General features: G+C 35.8%; 3 protein-coding genes across 3 annotated transcripts in view; 2 read left to right on the top strand and 1 right to left on the bottom strand.

Moving 5' to 3' along the window:
• The window catches only part of LOC149897895 (uncharacterized), a 30661-nt gene extending 24825 nt beyond the window's left edge, over positions 1-5836 (top strand). The window contains exons 13-17 of the mRNA XM_090115762.1: positions 17-175; positions 1106-1216; positions 1708-1834; positions 2915-3141; positions 3444-5836. Coding sequence (XP_089971888.1) covers positions 17-175; positions 1106-1216; positions 1708-1834; positions 2915-3141; positions 3444-4346 — 1527 coding nt within the window. The 3' untranslated portion in view covers positions 4347-5836. The remainder of the gene's footprint in view (positions 1-16; positions 176-1105; positions 1217-1707; positions 1835-2914; positions 3142-3443) is intronic.
• Positions 5837-9017: 3181 nt separating this feature from the next.
• On the bottom strand, positions 9018-10208 carry LOC149897894 (uncharacterized). The gene is made up of 2 exons (XM_090115914.1): positions 9945-10208; positions 9018-9623 (listed from the first exon to the last, which is right to left on the bottom strand). Exons 1-2 carry the CDS (start codon positions 10126-10128, stop codon positions 9118-9120), a joined length of 690 nt encoding a protein of 229 aa, XP_089972040.1. The 5' UTR covers positions 10129-10208; the 3' UTR covers positions 9018-9117.
• A 2401-nt stretch (positions 10209-12609) lies between these two features.
• On the top strand, positions 12610-19937 carry LOC149897893 (protein THEM6-like). The gene is made up of 5 exons (XM_090115806.1): positions 12610-12756; positions 13403-13573; positions 16470-16684; positions 18631-18819; positions 19132-19937. The coding sequence occupies exons 2-5, from the start codon at positions 13408-13410 to the stop codon at positions 19258-19260; spliced, it is 699 nt and encodes a 232-aa protein (XP_089971932.1). The 5' UTR covers positions 12610-12756; positions 13403-13407; the 3' UTR covers positions 19261-19937.
• The last annotated feature ends 599 nt before the right edge of the window (positions 19938-20536 follow it).

Raw genomic sequence — 20536 nt, 5'->3', positions numbered from 1 at the left:
CATTTTGAAACTTCAGGACGCGATCCCAGACCGATACAGCCCCGATATGGAGGCGCAAAGGATATTTGATAAGATGTTCGACATTGACACAAAAAAGTCTTATTCTCAAGACGATTCACCCCGTTGCGGTTATGATATTGACGCGTCAGACTGCGACGATAAGGCCTACCACCAGGTGAACATATCGTAGTCCTGACGCAGACCCTTCAAATATTAGAAGCCTCTAGTAGACCTGCACGCCTCAGTTTATTTTGTCAGCTTCTCTCTCTCGTTGCGTGTATGGGTAGTCCGAAGTATAGTTATATAGATGCGACGTTAGCGATTCAATTACATCTTTTTTTCTTATTTATCATAACTTAAATATTAATCAAAACAAATATTTTATTTCTAAATTTAAAAGCATTTTCAATGGTAGACGTTAGGACTTCTAGGATTAGGTTAGTGTGTTTTTATGATGTTTATGTTTAACGGTGTTAATCTTATGTATAACAGACGTATTTATTTATTCCACGCTATAGTAAAAAAAGAGATAACTTTGGACCGTTTCTATTCATTTGTCGCATCTATATTCTATCGCGTACTTAATGCAAACGACCGACCCATTATGTAAGTCGTTAATGTTGCCTCCCATCATTGTCTTTGTCTTTTACTTTTCTATACGTTTTTATCTTCTTATGTTAGGAATTGTTGTCGCTTCCTTTCAATTATATCTCGTACATTAGTTAGTCTAAATAATTGTCTTTAATTTTGCATGGAGTCCGTTCGTCAGTTACCATTTTTCGAGTATGAACCCGCATATCGCATGTCATTCTTCATGAGATCTTCATTATTTTGAATGGCAACTAACTGTTAATTAGTTAATGACACAGAACTGAGGTGTTCAAACACACAACATCCAAAAAGCTTATAAATGTTTATTTGAAAGTGAAAAGCTTATTATTTGTGAGTAATAAAAATGTTTTTGTTCGCTTTCCGATTTTGTCATGTAGTATTCTCTGTTAGTGTAATTAGACTACAGGTAATTTAAAAATAAATGTGCGTTCTAAAGCTACGGGAATAAGTATATAAATAATAGATTTCTCAATTAAAAATGGTTTTTATTTAGGTTGTGCACAGAAAAGATGGTACAACGCAACGCCACCATCGATTGACCCATGTGTCTGCGGCAGCTTTGAGGCATAGATATGCAATATTGGAACACGAATTACGATTACAGGTAAGATAACTTTAATCTCTATTTGATTTCTTTAAGTGAAACTTCTTAAGGCGCATTGAGAGTAAAATTTAAAGGTCGCGTCATGGAGTAAGGCGTCGATTTTGGTATCTTTGAATCTTGCCAAAGAAGTTTCACTTCTGACACGTGTGCTCGGCACACTTTTTTTAATTGTTAAAACCATTATACACAATATAGAGCTTAACAAGTAGTTGCGATTTTGATAAATCCATAACAAGTCTACTTGAGTGTTAAGACAAGTGGAGTTTTCTCTTAGGGCCGATTTTTCAATGCTTGGATAAAACTTATTCGTCGAATAATGTATAAAACGACCATTTTAAAAACGTATTCTAATTGCCCGTATTTGACAGTTTACGTGACATTTTAATATTATCGTGTAATACTTTATTGGACGGATAAGTTTTATCCAAGCATTGAAAAATCGGCCGTTAATCATATAATTGTACTATGTCTTTTCGTGAATTTTATTCTAGAAGTCACTATCAGAAGAATGCGAGGATCTCGGCGTAGACTCCCCCTCAGCGTCAGAGCTCTTCCCCGAGGCGGAACTACTTTTCTCGTCGTCTCCGGCGCACGAGGCAACACACCATTCACATACGCGTAAGTGTCTTATAATTTATGTTCATTATAGATAAGTGAACTTTTATGTTACCAAAAAAATACTACGGAAATTGTTTTAAACTTGCATTCATCAAATATGTATAAAATAGTGTTAAATAATTAACAATAGTCCATTGTTTACGATTCAATAGTTCGTACAGTGAAATAGTTGCATGGGGGAGTGGGGGGAGCATTCAAAGATGGCGAGTATATTTTCAAGTTTATGCCAGAAATAAAGGCCTAATACAAAAATATCGGTGTCAGGGCTTAGAATAATTATCTCTGCACTGCCGTTGTGTTTGACAGAATGAAAAATATGGCAGAACATTCTTGAATCAGCCTCTGTGTGATCAGGGCCCGTAGACAAAGTAACAATTAAAAAACGATAACGAAGTTAGAAAAGGAAAAATGTATGGGATTGACATCAGATAGACCACGTGATCTAACGCGGCGTATGTCAATCCCATACATTTTTGCCTTTTCTAACTTCGTTATCGTTTTTTAATTGTTACTTTGTCTAAGGCCCTAGATTTCAAATCGGTAACTTCAGTGAAAGTTGCGCCTTGCAATTTAAAACATACATATAGCTCACTTATATTATATTACGAACTATTGAATCGTAAACAATGGACTATTGTTAATTATTTAAAATAATAATTTAAAAAATATATTCATGAGTTTTCAATCTATAGTGGTTAAAAGTTAACTCAAAAATGGAACATTTTCGTAAATTTTCTAAAAAATCTTAGAGAAAGTGTAAGAAATGTTACAGTATGCTATATATTCGTGATCTACTCAATAAGCTCTTTCAATTGATACCCCACACGGCATGTTTTGGAAATTTTAATTTTTTTCTTTGTATGCCATATTTAATTACCGGGGTGGGGGGAGGGGGACCACAAAACTGGTTGGCAACATCTGTCTATAGGATGTCTGGGATCTACATAATATATATCAGAAGTCAGATTTAGGTCCGCTATTTTTGCAAACGAAACTCCACTGAGAGTCCGGTCTAAATCTTTGTTCAAATTTAAATCTTGCCCTAATCAATCTTTTCTAGGAGATTGGCATTTGTTTCAGCGCAACCGACCCTAAGCCAGAGCGTGCAACCGGACATTGACGACCAGATAGCCACGGACCAGCTGATCGGGGAACAGGTGCCTGATGAGGAGGAGCTGAACATGGCGCTGGGTTTGGACGGTATCGTGACGGTCAGCGGTGATGGTACAATTACCCTGGATCCGCAGGAGTTTGCGAGGTCCCACCCGAATACTACGTTCCATAAGGAGCCTACGGATGAATCTGAGGTGAACAATTTCTAAATCTTTGTGTTTTGTTGTGTTGCTGTATTGTAATTAAAGATGCGTTTAAATTATAACATTATTATGTTATGATTGTAGCAGACATTGATTAAACAAAAAGTAGTTGCTACAGAATGTGTTAAAGGTATTATTCAAATTTTGTTTGTTGATGGCAGTTTTTAAATAATCTTAAGACGTTACAATGAAATTGAGTAAAGCAATAATATATTTAGATTTTACACATCTGAGTCGTAACAATACAATGGAGTCTAGATATAATATAATATTATATCTTTTTTGCATTTCAGTTACAACCATTCACAATAGCAAACGTGAAAGGGAGGCACATGACGTCGACAATATTCCACGCGTCCCGAGCGCCCGCTACCGTGCTAGTGACGGCGCCGCAAACTACCGTCATATCGCAGGCCACGCCCGATGGCGGAGTGCAGAACAATCTGAAATATTCTGAAACAGCCACGCAAAGCTTGCCAACCGTCCTCGTCAAAGACAACGGCGTGTCGAAATTCGACTCGATACTCAACGATCGGGAGCTGCATCTCTCCAACACGGCCTCGACCATCGTACATTCGTCCGGCAACGCGACACAAGTCATCCGCCGCGTGTGCTACGACGACGACAAAACTGACCCCAGATTCCTGGACGCTAACCTCATGGACGACCCCAAATTGGAAGACAGGGATGCGACGCTGGGATCTATGGCCGACGACGACGATACATCCTCGCCGGAACGTGCAGAAATGTTCTGGGAGTCGAACTCGGCGTCCGAGCGATCGGAGAGCCGCCGGCCATTGGACTTCAGCAGCGACAGCGAGAAGTGCTGCAAGAGCCCCTTCGAGGAGAACTCGACGGACTCGAGCGGCATCGGCACGAATATAATGCGGCTCGACTCCGTGATTAAAGACGGGCGCGGGATTGAACGGAGCGGTAGCGCGGATGGTTCGTCAGCGGATGACACGCATCCTCCGTTACGCACATATCCGCCCAAACGGATGTTTCATAGTACTGAAAGTGAAGAAGCAAGGAGCACGTCGGGCAAGACTCGCGCGGGCTCGTGCGGCGAGGCGCGGCGCCGTGCGTCCAACCGCGGCGTGGTGAAGCGCGGCTGCCACTGCTGCGGCGGCTCGCCAGCCCCAACCAAACCCAAGAAGTCCCGGCCTAGGAAACCCACTACGGACTTCACAAACTAGACTTAACCCCGCCCCGTTGCGAGACTGAACGCGATCTCCTGCACTATCTCTAGCTGTAAATCGATATTGTTGTTGTTTTGTATATATTTAAATGTAGCCTCGGTTCGCGTGTGATCTATTTTTGTTACGTTCGTTTTAAGTTTAGCGGGTTCCTTTCGAGTTAGATAAGTTCGGTCACCTGACAGTTCAAATGAGTTTTCTTTTGTAGAAGTCGATTTCTTTCGGTTCGACCGTCGATAGTTCGCTTCGTGTACATTATACGTATCGTATGAATAATATATGACTGTATAAAGATTCACTTCTTAGGCTTAATTCGTAACGGTAAGTGTTTCCATTAGGTGATAAAAGCCATACTCAATATGTGTATTTAATCTTATAGCGTTATAGGTAATGATAAAAAAAAAATATTATAATAGCCCTTCTTAATGCTAGACTGATTTTGTAGCTGATGCTATTCGGATTTTAATATTTTTTATCGGCGTATAGTTTTAATCAGCGACTTCCAAATCTGCACAAATTTGATAAGAGATGTTTAGGAATGTTGTTTATTTTTTTTTCGAATACATAAAAATCGGTGCCAACGTTTGGCGTGCTCCTTGCGTTCATGAAGGGTGTTATTTTAGTGTACATTTAAAGTACTCGTAGGCGTTAAAGTGTGGTATAATCCGGATAGTGTAAATAATTTCGTCGCTCGATGTTTATTACGGGGACGCTCTAGTCACTAAACAATTAAATATTTTTCCCTCGAAGGCGGTATTCAGATTTGTCTGAATTTTTCTCGGCTTAAAGCCGTATAAACTTACAGTATTTCACCGCTTGTATATAACATAGATACGATTATATTACATTGTCTTGACGGCGCGGCGTGTTTCTCGTATCCTGTAAATAAAAATAAAGACTTAGTGAAATTAGCGGATACGGACCCTATTTCGGTCCCATAGTAAATTGTATTTCAAATATGTTTCTGTGTACTCGTAATCGAGTTGAAATAATCATAGTTCGTTATTTCGAGTAGATGTAAGATAGACTTATTATTAGATAACATTAATACGCGCCTCCGGTCTTCTCTTGGAAGGATAGGAATTTTTAATGTGAGCCGAATTGGAAGGATTGAGAATATCGGATAGAGGCGTTTTCAGTGTTATTTACGAATTTTGTGACTTTTGGAACAGTTTAATATATTTTTTTCTCTTGACGATTCTGACGTTTCTTACGATAAGATTTCGATTTTTTATATCACATGCGTTGTTATTGTTTAATATTGCTGGTATTGTGGATTACCTTCGATATTAATTCTTCTATAAAGTATTGCCGAAGCGTTTTTTGTTATATTTTGAACTTGGATGTTTTATTAGCTGTGTATAAACTTTGGTGTTAAGAAGGTTACGTCATTATTTTATAATTTACCGGAAATGTGTTTTCGTGATTATGTAAACGTACTACTAAAAGTGCTACATAAAAAATGATCATTAAAACTTATCTATTAAATATTTCTATCTTTTCTTTCTTATATCCCTGTATGTAATTATTTCAACATTTATGATATTGACATATTATTAATTGCAGTACTTCAGCAAGCAGTTTTAAAACAAGGTATTCTACTACTAATAAACAAGACATACCTATTTCTGTATTTTTTTAATATTCTTAACAGTTCTTATCTGTCAAGTAGAGAAAGAACCAACAAACCAGAAATCATTATGATACTCTCTAAGATCTACTATTCTTGCTTTAGGGTGCACTCACACACATCAGTCACCGTCAAGTCACCGATGACTGATCGGTGACGGTTTGTGTACGTATCCACAAACACCAGTCACCGTCATGTTGTCCGTCAGTCACGTCGCCGGTTTGACTGAATCATTGAACACATATCGGTCAATTAGGGAAAGCTGGCATGTTCACAGTACTCACACTTATGCAATTTCACTTACAGTATGTTCAAAAATAAATGCGACTCTAGTTTCATTTTAGACTTGAATTGTAAAATGGGTGCGTTGTAGATATGTATATGCAAATATAATTACTTATGAAAGCTCTCATAATTTACCTGTAAAATTATAATTTAAAAGTAAATCAATTGATGAAGTTAATTATTTATTCTAATAATAATCAATTGGATAAAAGTATTAATAATCATTCAATTATCAAATAATAATTAAATTCCTGACTTTGGTCGAGTAAAGATATCTAAGAAATATTATATTTGTAGTAAGTACGTAATACCTACCAATACGCGCTAACAAATATGTGTTACATGTTTATTGTATAATTTTCACACTATTGGTTTTAAACTCAAACTCAAACATTTATACAATTAGACTTCTTCTAGAAGCACTTTTGAATCGTCATAACAGTTTAACAGTTTTAACATTTACCACCAATTCAGAAAGCAGTATCTATAGAGAAGAAGAAGAATCTATTTAATCATAATCGTAATCTTCTACTTCACTGTAACTTTCATCGCTCGAAGAACTCGATGTTTCGTTGTCGGAATTTCTTAATGTTATTATAAATGAGTCAGTGTAATTATCTACTTTTGGTTCTAATTGAATATAATTTTCCTCGTGTTCTCGCGTCTTTCTCCAAACGTCACTAAACATATCCAGACTAATAGCATTTGCTTCCTTTCTAAATAATTCTTATACAGTTTTCAAGTTAAAGTTCACATTTTGTGATGCTACTTTCCCTTTAATAATGCCCCATAGTAACTCTATTGGGTTGAGATCTTTGAGGATTGCATCAAGTAGGTAAAAATTGTGTATAGTTTGGCTTATTTTTTTAATAATGTGATAACTCTGATTATTAATTAGTTATTTGATTTTTGAAAAAAAAAAATGCCGATTTTAGTCAAAATTTATATTTTTCTAACAAGATCCTTATCATCCAAATTTCCACCTTGGTGAGAAAAATTGACATTTCTAATGAAAATGAACAAAAAATTAAATGATTTTATTAAATACTGTAAAAATAGTCTATGATTCTTCCATTTACTGTATCACAAAATTCTTCATTGATTTTTAGATATTCGTACTACACCAATTACATCACCCTGTATTTATAAACAATTTCAAAATATGACACATACATAGGCCGGGAGATACTGACACAAAATTTCGGGCCATTTGTAACAGGATGGCGGTCTAGAGGGGTCTTAGTACGCAATGACAAAAAGAAAAATGATGGTCAGAACGCTGGTACCGGAGGACTAGTCGCGTGGGCGTTAGTCGAACTCGTCGGATAAATAGCGAAAGTCAAACGATTTACAAATCGTTTGACTTTTCCGCGGTATGGCGACCATTTGGAATCGTCCGAAAAGTATGGCATGGCAATTTTAGTAAATGGCTGCACGACGATTGTTACCTGTGCAAAAGTGAGCTCGGTACAAATGGTTGAATTGTTTTTTTTTTTAAATCAACGCATTCACGTCGGTATGGCGGACTGTAAGTCACATCGTAACTGTATGGCATGACACTACCGCCTACATCTTTTTTAAGGGCTATCGGTAAATTCTAAAATTTTTGTGTTACAAATCGTTGGACTTTCGCTATTTATCCGACGAGTGTGACTAACGCCCACGCGACTAGTCCGCCGGTACCAGCGTTCTGACCATCATTTTTCTTTTTGTCATTGCGTACTAAGACCCCTCTAGACCGCCATCCTGTTACAAATGGCCCGAAATTTTGTGTCAGTATCTCCCGGCCTAACATGTGCAATGTGTAAATGTGTTGACGTTCCAGCTCTTCTTAATATACCTATACATCAGGTTAGTCAGTGATTAGACGTGTGTCACGCTAGATAACATGTAGCAATTATTGACGGTAGCACGACGCTGACTGAACTGAGACGTGACGGCACCGGGTGAGTGGAGATAAAAGTATGATACATGTATGGAAAGATTATTTGACGTGCCTGACCGGTGACGTCACTGATAGATTTCGTGCCGGCGACTGTCGTGTGGGAACAGAGTCATACTAGAACTATTGATACATATTTTTTTTTAATCCTGTCCGGTGACGTGTCGTGACGGTGACTGATGTGTGTGAGTGCACCCTTAGGGTGCACTCACACACATCAGTCACCGTCAAGTCACCGATGACTGATCGGTGACGGTTTGTGTACGTATCCACAAACACCAGTCACCGTCATGTTGTCCGTCAGTCACGTCGCCGGTTTGACTGAATCATTGAACACATACATCAGGTTAGTCAGTGATTAGACGTGTGTCACGCTAGAGAACCTGTAGCAATTGACGGTAGCACGACGCTGACTGAACTGAGACGTGACGGCACCGGGTGAGTGGGGATAAAAGTATGATACATGTATGGAAAGATTATTTGACGTGCCTGACCGGTGACGTCACTGATAGATTTCGTGCCGGCGACTGTCGTGTGGGAACAGAGTCATACTAGAACTATTGATACATATTTTTTTTTAATCCTGTCCGGTGACGTGTCGTGACGGTGACTGATGTGTGTGAGTGCACCCTTATTAGTGGGTTAAATAACAGCCTTGACTTATTTGATAAAAATATTCATGTATTGCCAGCCTTAAATATTTGACAATGATAAGAAGGTTCAATAACGAAACGGTATAGAGATCATGAAATAGGATCATCATCGTAAGTACGTATAGAATAGGAAAATTAAGAAAAAAAATAAGCTTGAAATATTTATTTATTTGTATCACAGTTTAAAAAATCTTATCCATAAAGCTATTCGTTACACTTATGTTTAAAAAATTCCGAAACAAATTCACAAATATACAAACTCTAATCCATTCTTTCAGAGGACCATTTTCTCTTTTCCTTTATTTTTCTCATTACCGATAATACTTCTATCCTGAATTCTAATCTTTCGTCTTCAGAATATTTTACAACTGTCGGTAATAATGAAGCAAAGAAGGCTTCATCTTCATTCATAATACGAGGATCATTTGATTCTTCTATTTCTATTAAATCGTTGTCACTTTGGTAATATTCTCTATTACTTTTATCATAACTTTGTGTACTTTTAAATGATTCATTCTCATTATATTCCGACTTTTTCGATCTCTTCCTACTGCTACTTTCTTTTGGACTGTCTTTTTCCACTTTCATGTATGTTTGGGCTTCGTCAGCGGTGAATTCTGAATTGCTGTAATCTTCGCCTGTCATTTTTAAAAGGAATTTCAAATGTTCATAGAAAATATACTTCTTTTTCGGTCGACCCATTCTTGTTTTGAGAGATTTCATAAAAGTATCTCGAATGTTTGTCCATTTGCAGAGCACATGTTCCCCTGAAAAAAATTGCAAAGATTAAAAACATCTTAAATAATTAATTATATCAAATAGGTTTAAATCTTTCTGCGCGAAATTTGCCGACCAAGAAAAGAAAAAACGGCACGGGCTCGGCATTTACCATTTTTTTCATTTGAATAAACTAGTTCAATGATGAACGCATCTTTAACAGCTGTCAATGTCATTCGTAACGTAATACTTGTCATATTCGCAAAGTAAATATTTCTCCATGATGCGTCACGATACGGTTTGTTTAGGTTTACCGCTTGATAAAAGTATTGAAACAACTTTAATAATACAATATCATAATATAATCTCACCCATTAGTCGTTTTTCTTCGCGATTCATTTCATTGTAGCCTTCATCAAGGATTCCAAACACTTCCTCCCAAGCCGCTCTCCTTTCAACGCGATCTTTGTAGTTTTCTAACGATTTATCCCAAAGACACGGTCGATCTCTGACACCTTGAATAAGTTGTATCACGTCGTATTTAAATTCTCGCATAGCGAACAATTCAGAATATAAGTACTAATTATTATTATAATTTAAACTAATTTCTAACTTAGCTGTACGTGTTCGCACAATCTCTGTAAACACGTCACTGGGTAAGTCAAAATGTCGGATCGGATCGTATGATATCGTCTCTTTCTAAATGTATGGGTTGATGAGGGATAGCGGAATAGAATAAAGGTCATCGACTCGTGACGTATCGTACATGTTGAAAAGTTCGATTATATTAAAACTTAAAAGTAAATAATTATTGAGAAAACTATTAACTACTTTAATTCCATTACAATTAAAATTACCACCAGGTTAAAAGGTACGAATCATGTATGTGAATAAGTGGAGCTTTCACGCGAAAACTACTGAACAGATTCTGATGATACTTGGCAGCCATGTAGCTATAAGTACCAGAATAACATATAATTATGACCTATTAAAATATTAGGTACATGGTTTGTCGGCTATAAAATAGCCTTCAGTTGAACTTTGTGCCCTTGTCCAATAAACGGACGTTATACCACCACCAACCAGCATATTAAATATTAATGTATTCATACAGATCGTCACTACATAGCACTCAAGCTACATAGTACAATTTGAAAAATTTTCTATAAATCTGTAGAAGCCGCGCGCGGAAAGCCAGACGTAAGACGATATTGAATGAATGATAATGTTAATAGCTTTTCTAATATACTCTAAGGTTTATAGATATGTACCTAATTAGTTTCAGGCAATGTCAGAAATTGGCAGCCTACTGGCTACTATAAATTATTAAATAACAGCAATTATTTCTATTTACAAAAATGTTATTGACGAATCTGAGCAGCTTTATCTACTCACATAATAATATTATAGAGGGTTGTGTTATTAACGTTCCTTTCTTGTTCCTTTATACAGGGTGTCCCACTATTGGTATACTAAGCGCGAAGAGACTTGTAGTTTTGCATACACTGATCACGTAAAAAATACTTAAACAACAAAATTACGTCAAAAATTTTTTGCTAAATTTTTCCTGAAAATCCATGTTTTTTTCTCTAGCTTCGCGCAGCCGGCATATACCGCTTCTCTAATGTGAGCATTTTGTCTATGAAAACATAATATTAAACGATAGCTCATGTGCTGGTGACAAAGTTGGGCGGGTTGCTTGTTATGGGTGTACACATAGAGTTTTAAGAATTCATCTACTTGAAAAAAAAATGCATCTGGAATTTTTTAAGTATTTTTTACGTACTTAGCGTATGCAAATCTATAACCTCCTTTGGGCTTAGTATACAACAGTGGGACACCCTGTATATGATTAATACCTTAATTAAACAAAATTCAAAAATAGATTTGTATCTGCTGATCTATTGCAATTCGCTATTTCCATTTTACAGAAGATATTATTAAAAAAAAAAAACAATTGTTTGAAAAGCTTAAAAGTAGTTACCAAGATTTTCTCACGACTCTTCTGCGACATTTAAAATCAACCTTTTTTATAACATGTTTATAACTGAAAATTTTTTGAAAGGATGATTATGATGATGAATGATAAGGATGAACTAATATAATAAGAAAAAAGCTCTTTAATAATAATTATATATATATTATAAGAACAAAATATATAACAATCTTATGTCTTGGTTAATTAATTTTGAATTAAAAACAATTAAGATAAATCAAGATTATTAGAAATATATACCTACCTAAGGATGGACTTAGATTCATGGATCAAATGTAGCTATTTATTTTGCGGAAGTGAAATGGTTATTATCGTTCGATACTCAATTTATCTTCTTATCTCTTATATTATATAAAAATGAATCGCAAAATGTGTTGGTAAGCGCATAACTCGAGAACGGCTGAACCGATTTCGATAATTATTTTTTTACTATATTCCTTGAAGTACGAGGATGGTTCTTAAGTAGAGAAAACGTAAATATTATGTACCACGGGCGAAGCCGGGGCGGACCGCTAGTCTTATATATAAAAATGAATCGCAAAATGTGTTGGTAAGCGCATAACTCGAGAACGGCTGAACCGATTTCGATAATTCTTTTTTTATTATATTCCTTAAAGTACGAGGATGGTTTTTATGTAGAGAAAACGTAAATATGTACCACGGGCGAAGCCGGGGCGGACCGCTAGTATACTTATAAAAATAAGTATAAGTAGATGTACGCTAAGTAAAAAATTCTATGACAAACGACACACACAAAATAAAGTACAATCAGTTTGGTACCTATTTGTATTTTGTGCTCGCTAAGTTTTGTAGATTCTGATTCTTTACCATTAATATTTTGAGCTTAGACAGGAAATAATAAATGTAGTTAAAAAAGTAGCGTGATAAATTTGAATTTTAATATTGAAGTAAATGGTGAGTTTTTTCAATATGATTTTTTACACTCTATAGCGTCATCCAATATTATTGATCTGATCTGCGCGCGCATACTTGTTCTAATGTCAAAATTATTTCAGTAAAATTCTCTGCGAAGTCAGCTTCTAGGGTTATTCACGATTTTTGCGTTTATTTTAATCATTTGCTTATAAAATTGTGGTAATACTTTAATTCTGTACAGACAGTTTTGTATTACATTAATCATTTTCACGTAAAATGTTTTAAATGCGATCGGTACCGGCTTCCTCTAGGTAAGTTCCATTCCGACCTTATTGAATAATTATTAATGGTTCTACTTTCGTAAACCAAATATTAATAAACTCATATGCATTTTCTTTTCGATGTTGCTTTATCAGAACTTAAAAATATTTTATACTTCGACTCTACATTTCGTTGCTCTATAAAATAAAATATGTGTATATTGTAGACTAATTACTCTAATTATCTTATTAATTAGTCTATAGAGTGCTACCCGAATACCTAATAATGTATCGTACGATAGGGCTTCCTTTTAATATTATATCTTAAAATTTGCAACATAATATGTATGCAGTAAGTCGTCGAAAATGAACATTGGTATTAAATAACATTAGGAGCATTAAATTAGTCGTGTAAATAATTGCTTACATCAATTTAATTTTGTATTATTAACCAATAACCATCAAATTTGTATTAAAAATCACAATACTATCTGTCAATTTGTAAAACCTTGAAACTCATGAGTAAGCTTTACTATATAAGGATACGTTTAGACCATGTTAAATGATTGAGCAAATAATATTTTTCTGTAACATTATATCCGCGACTTTAGCGCATAGTATATGTAACGTTGTTAAGTTGTGTAGTGTTACCATGCAGTAAATGTGAATTTATTTATTTGAGTGTTTGGATGTGCAGCGAAAATGTGGACTGTATGTGTGCCTGGATGGAGCGCGATCCTCGTGGCGGGGACCCTCCTGCTGTATGGTACATTGGATGTAGCATATTTTGCTCGAATGATGTACACAGTGGCCAAGGCAAGGTACTTCAGGAAGAAGGCGTGCATCTTGGACACTACGGAAGTGCAGTGTAAGTATATTATTAATAGTTTTCGTATTAGTTGCGAATTGCGATGTATTGCGAAATCTTCGATCGAGTTTATAAAGTGAATATTTGTTGGGAAATATGTACCTAGTTCAGTTTTACTTTTAAAATGGTTAATACATGAGTTGTTTGGTTTGAGAAACTGAACGTTTGTGGTACACATTAATCATATGAAACACTATAAATTAGTCAACCAGACACATCACATCATCGTTATAAAAAGTAAATTATAGTAAGAAAAAGAGTAGATAAATAAAACAGCAATATTTTTCCAATTTAAAACCGTGTCATTACGTGCTCAAATTACTTGCTATTTCTTAAACTGTCTAATCAGCATATTCCAATTAGTCAACATTAGTAGCGTACATATTATTATTTATCAGTCTCTACTCTCTATAGCATTATAAATAAAAACCGGCCAAGTGCGAGTCGGGCTCGCGCACAAAGGGTTCCGTAGCAGCAAATATAATAAATTACAGTTAAATCAACCTATCTCAAAAACTATAAGAGATACTTTGATCAAACCAAAAATCGTTGAAAGAGTTAATTAGCATGCATCACCTCTATTTTTTTTAGAATTTTATACCCCGTAGTTATAAAAATAGAGGGGGGGGGACATACTTTTTACGACTTTGAGAGCTGATATCTCAAAAACCGTTCACTTTAAGAAAAATGTTTTTTAGAAAACTTTATATCATTTTAAAAGACCTTTCCATTGATACCCCACACGGGTATGTACATCGAAAAAAAAAATTTCATCCCTCAGTTACATGTATGGGGGGCCCCACCCCCAATTCTTTTTTTTACTATTTAGTGTCATATTTTTGTAGCGGTTCATACAACACATATTCCCATCAAATTTCATCACTGTAGTACTTATAGTTTCCGAGTAAATCGGCTGTGACAGACGGACAGACGGACAGACGGACAGACGGACATGACGAAACTATAAGGGTTCCGTTTTTGCCATTTTGGCTACGGAACCCTAAAAAAGGCCTGCAATTTATAAAAAAGGAAATTTTGAAGATTAGACAAAGTGATCGTGAAAAAAGTGCGTTCATATCCCAACGATCATATTTTTGAGTATTTTTGCTTTACTATTATTTTTTTAAATAAAAAATTATTTAAACAGTTCACAGTCTTGATGGAAATTTTCGGAAACGCTGGGAACCTTTTAAGATTGCATAATTAGGTAGTTATATTGTTATATATAAACAATGGCTAGTGGGGTCAAGGATATTGCTTAATTGGTTTCGAGAGATGGTTTATTCCATTCTCGATTGCAATCCAATTATATATCTCTCTTCACTACATAGTATAAAACAAAGTCGCTTTCCCTGTCCCTATGTCCCTATGTCCCTTTGTACGCTTAAATCCTTGAAACTACGTAACGGATTTTGATGCGGTTTTTTTTAATAGATATATTTTAATAGCGGGCCGCTATGTTTTTATATACAACTAGCGACCCGCCCCGGCTTCGCACGGGTGCAATGCTGATACTAAATACACTACAGAAAAACTGTGAACGTTGTATATAAAAACATAGCGTCGCCCGCTCCGGCTTCGCACGGGTATAAAATAGATAGCCGGGCGGCCGGCCTGTAGCGCTGCAAACGCTACGTCCCGCAATTTTTAAATCTGTAATATCTTCGAAAATATTCACTTAAATCATACGGTGTAAAGGGCCATATAGATCTATATTAAATGAACAATGTATTCAAGGTATTTAATTGGTTAAGGATTAATGCTGTATTGGTTAAAATCGCATCGAAAATTAGCCATTATTTGTCGTAAAAAGTAAATGACAAAAAAAAGTTATTGTGGGTTATCCATAAGAGATAGACATATACCATCGCGGACTTTTCTGAAGACCTTTTCAATGTGTATAATACTTAGTACATTATTTTGATAAAACTCGTAGGGTTCAGCCTGCGTTTGCAATTTAAGCGGAAAAAATGTAATTTTTTACGACATCACATTAGAAACCTCAAAAATAACAGTATTTCTCCACTATTTAATGGATGTTATTATACATATAAACCTTCCTCTTGAATCACTCTATCTATTAAAAAAAAACGCATCAAAATCCGTTGCGTAGTTTCAAAGATTTAAGCGTACAAAGGGACATAAGGACATAGGGACATAGGGACAGGGAAAGCGACTTTGTTTTATACTATGTAGTGACGTTCACAGTTTTTCTGTAGTGTATTTAGTATCAGCATTGCACCCGTGCGAAGCCGGGGCGGGTCGCTAGTTATACCTAAAGCATTTGCGTGCGTTATTATGTTTTAGAACTTTCTTTACGAGCTGATGATACTAATTGTACGAATGTAGGTACCTAATAAAATAAGTTTTTACTAAAAATAGAAGCCCTGTACCAGTGGCCCACAAGTTTATAATAATTGTAATCGACATTTACGCAGCCTAATCTTGTCAAAGATGGCTGACCTACTGTGTTCTCCAAAAGACAGTTATAAGGCTTATAGGCAGCTTTACACTAATTGCTGTTATTACAAGTATATTAATAAGTAAATAGAACTTCTAAAAATAATTTCTGTTCAAACTATACAAACAATACAAGAGTCTTCTGTAGAAAAATAGAATAGTCTTTTGTCACGAAGTTTTCCAGTGTTATCTTCTACTAGCTGTACCCCGCGCTTTTACCCGCAGTACTCCGCTCCTATTGGTCTTAGCGTGATGATATTATAGCCTATAGCCTTCCTCGATAAATGGGCTATCTGACACTGAAATAATTTTTCAAATCGGACCAGTAGTTCCTGAGATTAGCGCGGTCAAACAAACAAACACAATCTTCAGCTTTATAATATTAGTATAGGTAATTCCATAAAAAGAGACTTAAAATACACCTTTTACTTTCCAGCCTGGTGTCTCCTCACAGACATAGACACGCTTCTCTACCACATGAACAACGCGAGATACCTGCGAGAGTTAGACTTCGCTCGAGCGGATTTCTACGAACGTACAGGCCTGTACGCGAATATTAAGGCAGCGGGAGGTGCTGTGTTGCAAGCAGCCGCTACAATACGGTATAGACGATATGTTAAACCGTTTACGAAGGTCACTATCACTTCTAAGGTGAGTGAAGACGTAAAAAATGCAATTATTTAGTCTCAAAAGTTAAGTAAGTCAGACAGGTACGTAAACTTGGCCAGTAAAAAAATTACATTACGTATACAAGATATTTAAACGAAGAGCATAATACTTAAAATATGTTAAATAACTGAAATTTTACACAATATAGGTAGTATAAGGTACAGTAAAATTTATAATTAAACAAATGTAGAGCTATGCAAAATTGTCATATCAGCATATTTTGCATAGAAAATTTCTGCAACGCTGGTTCAGTGACGACCGTTAAGAGACATGTAGCTTAAATAATAAGTGTGCTATAATGAAAGAAACATAGTTAATATTCGAAATTATCATATTTTAATATCATGTATAAAAACGGGGCAAAAGAACAGAGAAGGTGAAACGAGAGTCATAGAGTACAATTTTCTGGTACAATTACGTGAAGAAAAGATTAGTAGGTACTAACTTGATTGGTAGTTAATTTTTTAGGTTCCATAATATCTTAAAATATACATTAAACCGAAATTGCTCCAATTATGATCTGTGTTGAATCTCTGGGAGTCTAGATAATAACCGTGACCGTGTGACCGTTACCCGTTTTAATAATTTATAGATCAATATTCTCAGTAGGAAGGTACATGATAATTCATCCACAATACCTATTACATAACTCTATCAACGTGAATTATATTATCTACACATTATATAACTCTTTCTAAATACGGTAACGATTCTTCAACTAGATCGTATGAGGTCATAGCTAATACGTTTATAGACTTTATACGCAAACGGTATAACCGCATGTATAATTGTTTAACCTATTTTTGTCACATCTTCATTCATGTACGGTTTGTGCGTAATGATGACATAATAGTTCTATTACACAAGGATTGTATAGTTTTCAATTGACGTAATGGTATGTGTATTTTTCTAATAAACTATTAAATTAATGTTTAAACTTACCACTACTTACTTCCTAGAGTCCTGAAGAAAAACTTGCTGATAGCATGAAACCGTAAACCTATGCAAATTGCTTTTATAAGAAGAAAGTTTATAAGTTTAAATTAAAAATTAAACTTTCTTCTTATAATTGTAACATCAAGCTATCCCAAATTGCCTGCTTTTTCTGGATTCGATTTATAATGCTGTAACGTAATGTGCCTAAAAGTTGTGTTACAATTAGACTCTCATACTCTAGGGAGATTCTGTATCTCAAGATTCTTAAGCAATCGAGTCGGACCCGGATCATGGACATAACATACATACAGATTCACTATAATATCAGTGCTCTCTTCATGAAATGCTCGATAATTTCATGAAATGGTTGCATTGCCACGACAGATACATAACTATAGCTTTTTTATTTGACTGATCGGTCGGGTTGGTTGATAGTGACCCTGCCTTCCAACTCCAAGCCCGAGGTCGTGGGTTCGATTCCCACCCAGGGCAAAATGCAAATATTTGTGTGATGAACGAATGAAGATGTTTGCTCTGTGTCTGGGTGTTAAATGTATGTTTATCAGCCATCTGGTTTCCATAACTCAAGCGAAAGCTTAGTATGGAATCAGATCGTGCCGTGTGTGAAAATTGTCCTAAAATATTTATTTATTTAGACTACCTCCCTTCCACAATATCAGCACAGCACAGTATTAAATACTAGATTTCCGCCCGCGGCTTCGCCCGCGCTGTCAAAGAAAAACCCGCATAGTTTCCGTTTCCGTGGGATTTCCGGGATTGCGTCGTTTTCCCGGGATAAAAAGTAGCCTAAGTCCTTTCTCGGGTATCAAAATATCTCCATACCAAATTTCATGAAAATTAGTTCAGTAGTTTAGGCGTGATTGAGTAACAGACAGACAGACAGAGTTACTTTCGCATTTATAATATTATATAGTATGGATTGTAATACTGTGATATCAGTATGCTTACGTAACTTAAACTCTAAACTCCAGGCGGTATTCTGGGACGAGAAGACGCTCTTCATGGAGCACGAGTTCATAGGCCCCGGGGGGTTCGTGCACGCGGTGGCCGTGTGCCGGCAGCGCGTGATCGACACCTCGGCTGCGGCCATCGCGGAGCTGCTGCTGCAACTGCATTGTGGGGGTGCGTGTAAACCGTACCCGTTGAAGATGCCGCCTGAGGTAAGTTACTTAGATAACTTTTTGTGCTTTTTAAATCGTCATATAAATAGATAGACATAGATTAATATCTTTTAATGGAGATTTTTTGTTTTTTTAATAAGCTTTATTTATCTGAAGTAGTGCGTAGCTATCTGGCTAATGAAAGGTTATGGTAATGTGAACAATTTTTGTTGACACCTAAATTACTGAAACAATATACCTAGCTTAAATTTGTAATGAATATGCGTGCGAAAGCGAGATGATAATGTATTACTGTTTGGTAAATCACGATTTTTAAACTATATTAATTTTAATTTTATTTCTCATTTCCAGTTGGAGCTTTGGGTGCAAAGCAACGAGTTGAGTTCAGCCAAACTAAGATCACAAGCGCTACCCGCGATCCCGGCGATCGAGCGACCCGACCCCCTGGCGTGCGGGGAAGTCGTCACGAGCACCGAGTGAGATTCGCTTCACTGCCCACAGGACGAACCAGAGAACATTGAGAAGAAGAAGAGCGAGTGAGACAGCTAGCGGGGGTCGGGCTCGGGCAGTGAATAAAACGATCAGTATACAACGCGACGCCAACGCGTACGGACTATTGTGCGATTTCGTTTTAGAATTATTTTTATCATTACGTGTATACTGTATACTATTGGTGTCATGTTATGTTGTATTATTTAACATGGATACTCATTTTAATGTGCATTTATAAATGAAATTTATTTTTGAACGTCACTATTTTAATAGCATAGATATTCAAGTAACAAATTATATTGATATAAATGTTACTATGAACTTGTAATGACGTCTATGCACACAAATATAAAGGACTGTACATAAATAATACAATGCTTACATATGAATAAAAACTAATAATGTTAAGTAATGCTTTCAGTATTTCGGAATGGTGGATAATTAATATCATAGAATTAAATTGGAAAATCTAAGTCATGGTGGGTTAAAAATGGTGGTTTAAAATGGTTTTTGAAACCTCTAAAATGTTTGTTGGTTTGGAATTTAAAAAATGTATAATGACGACTAGCTAAGCTAGATCCAAAGCACACATAATTGTTATTGTGAACACTCGATGTATATATCTGATGTAATCGTGTACAATAAAATATTAAAATCGCTTCAAACTGTTGTTTTATTTCTATATTTGGCCTATATTAAGCAAATACTGTAGAATGTTCGTAATGTAAATATAATACAATCCTAACCTATCCTATCCTACTAATAATATTATAAATGCGAAAGTTTGTGAGGAATGAGGATGGATGTGTACGTATATGTTTGTTACTCCTTCACGCAAATACTACTGAAAAGATTACTATGAAATTTAGCACACATATAGAGGGTAACTTGGATTAACACATAGGATAGGTTTCATCCCGGAAATCCCACGGGAACGGAAATTATGCGGGGTTTTCTTTGAAAACGTGAGCGAAGCCGCGGGCGGAAAGCTAGTTATGTATATAGAAATATGTAATAATATACCCTCTATATGTGTGCTAAATTTCATTGTAATCGGTTCAGTAGTATTTGCGTGAAAGAGTAACAAACATCCATACATCCAAACTTACAAACTTTCGCCTTTATAATAGTAGTAGGATACTGGAGTCTGTATAGAGTCGTACTTTTTCTATTATCTTTTAAATTGCTATTGAATAATTATATGCGCCTAAAATTTGAACATCAGCATATTTACTTAATATAAATAAATAGGCATCATGATTTG

Source organism: Colias eurytheme, chromosome 24 (assembly GCF_061535395.1).
Source record: "Colias eurytheme isolate Ceu_HAF_F1 chromosome 24, ilColEury1 Martin Lab GWU primary, whole genome shotgun sequence".
Lineage (NCBI taxonomy): Eukaryota > Metazoa > Arthropoda > Insecta > Lepidoptera > Pieridae > Colias > Colias eurytheme.
This window is presented reverse-complemented; position numbering and strand designations above follow the sequence as displayed.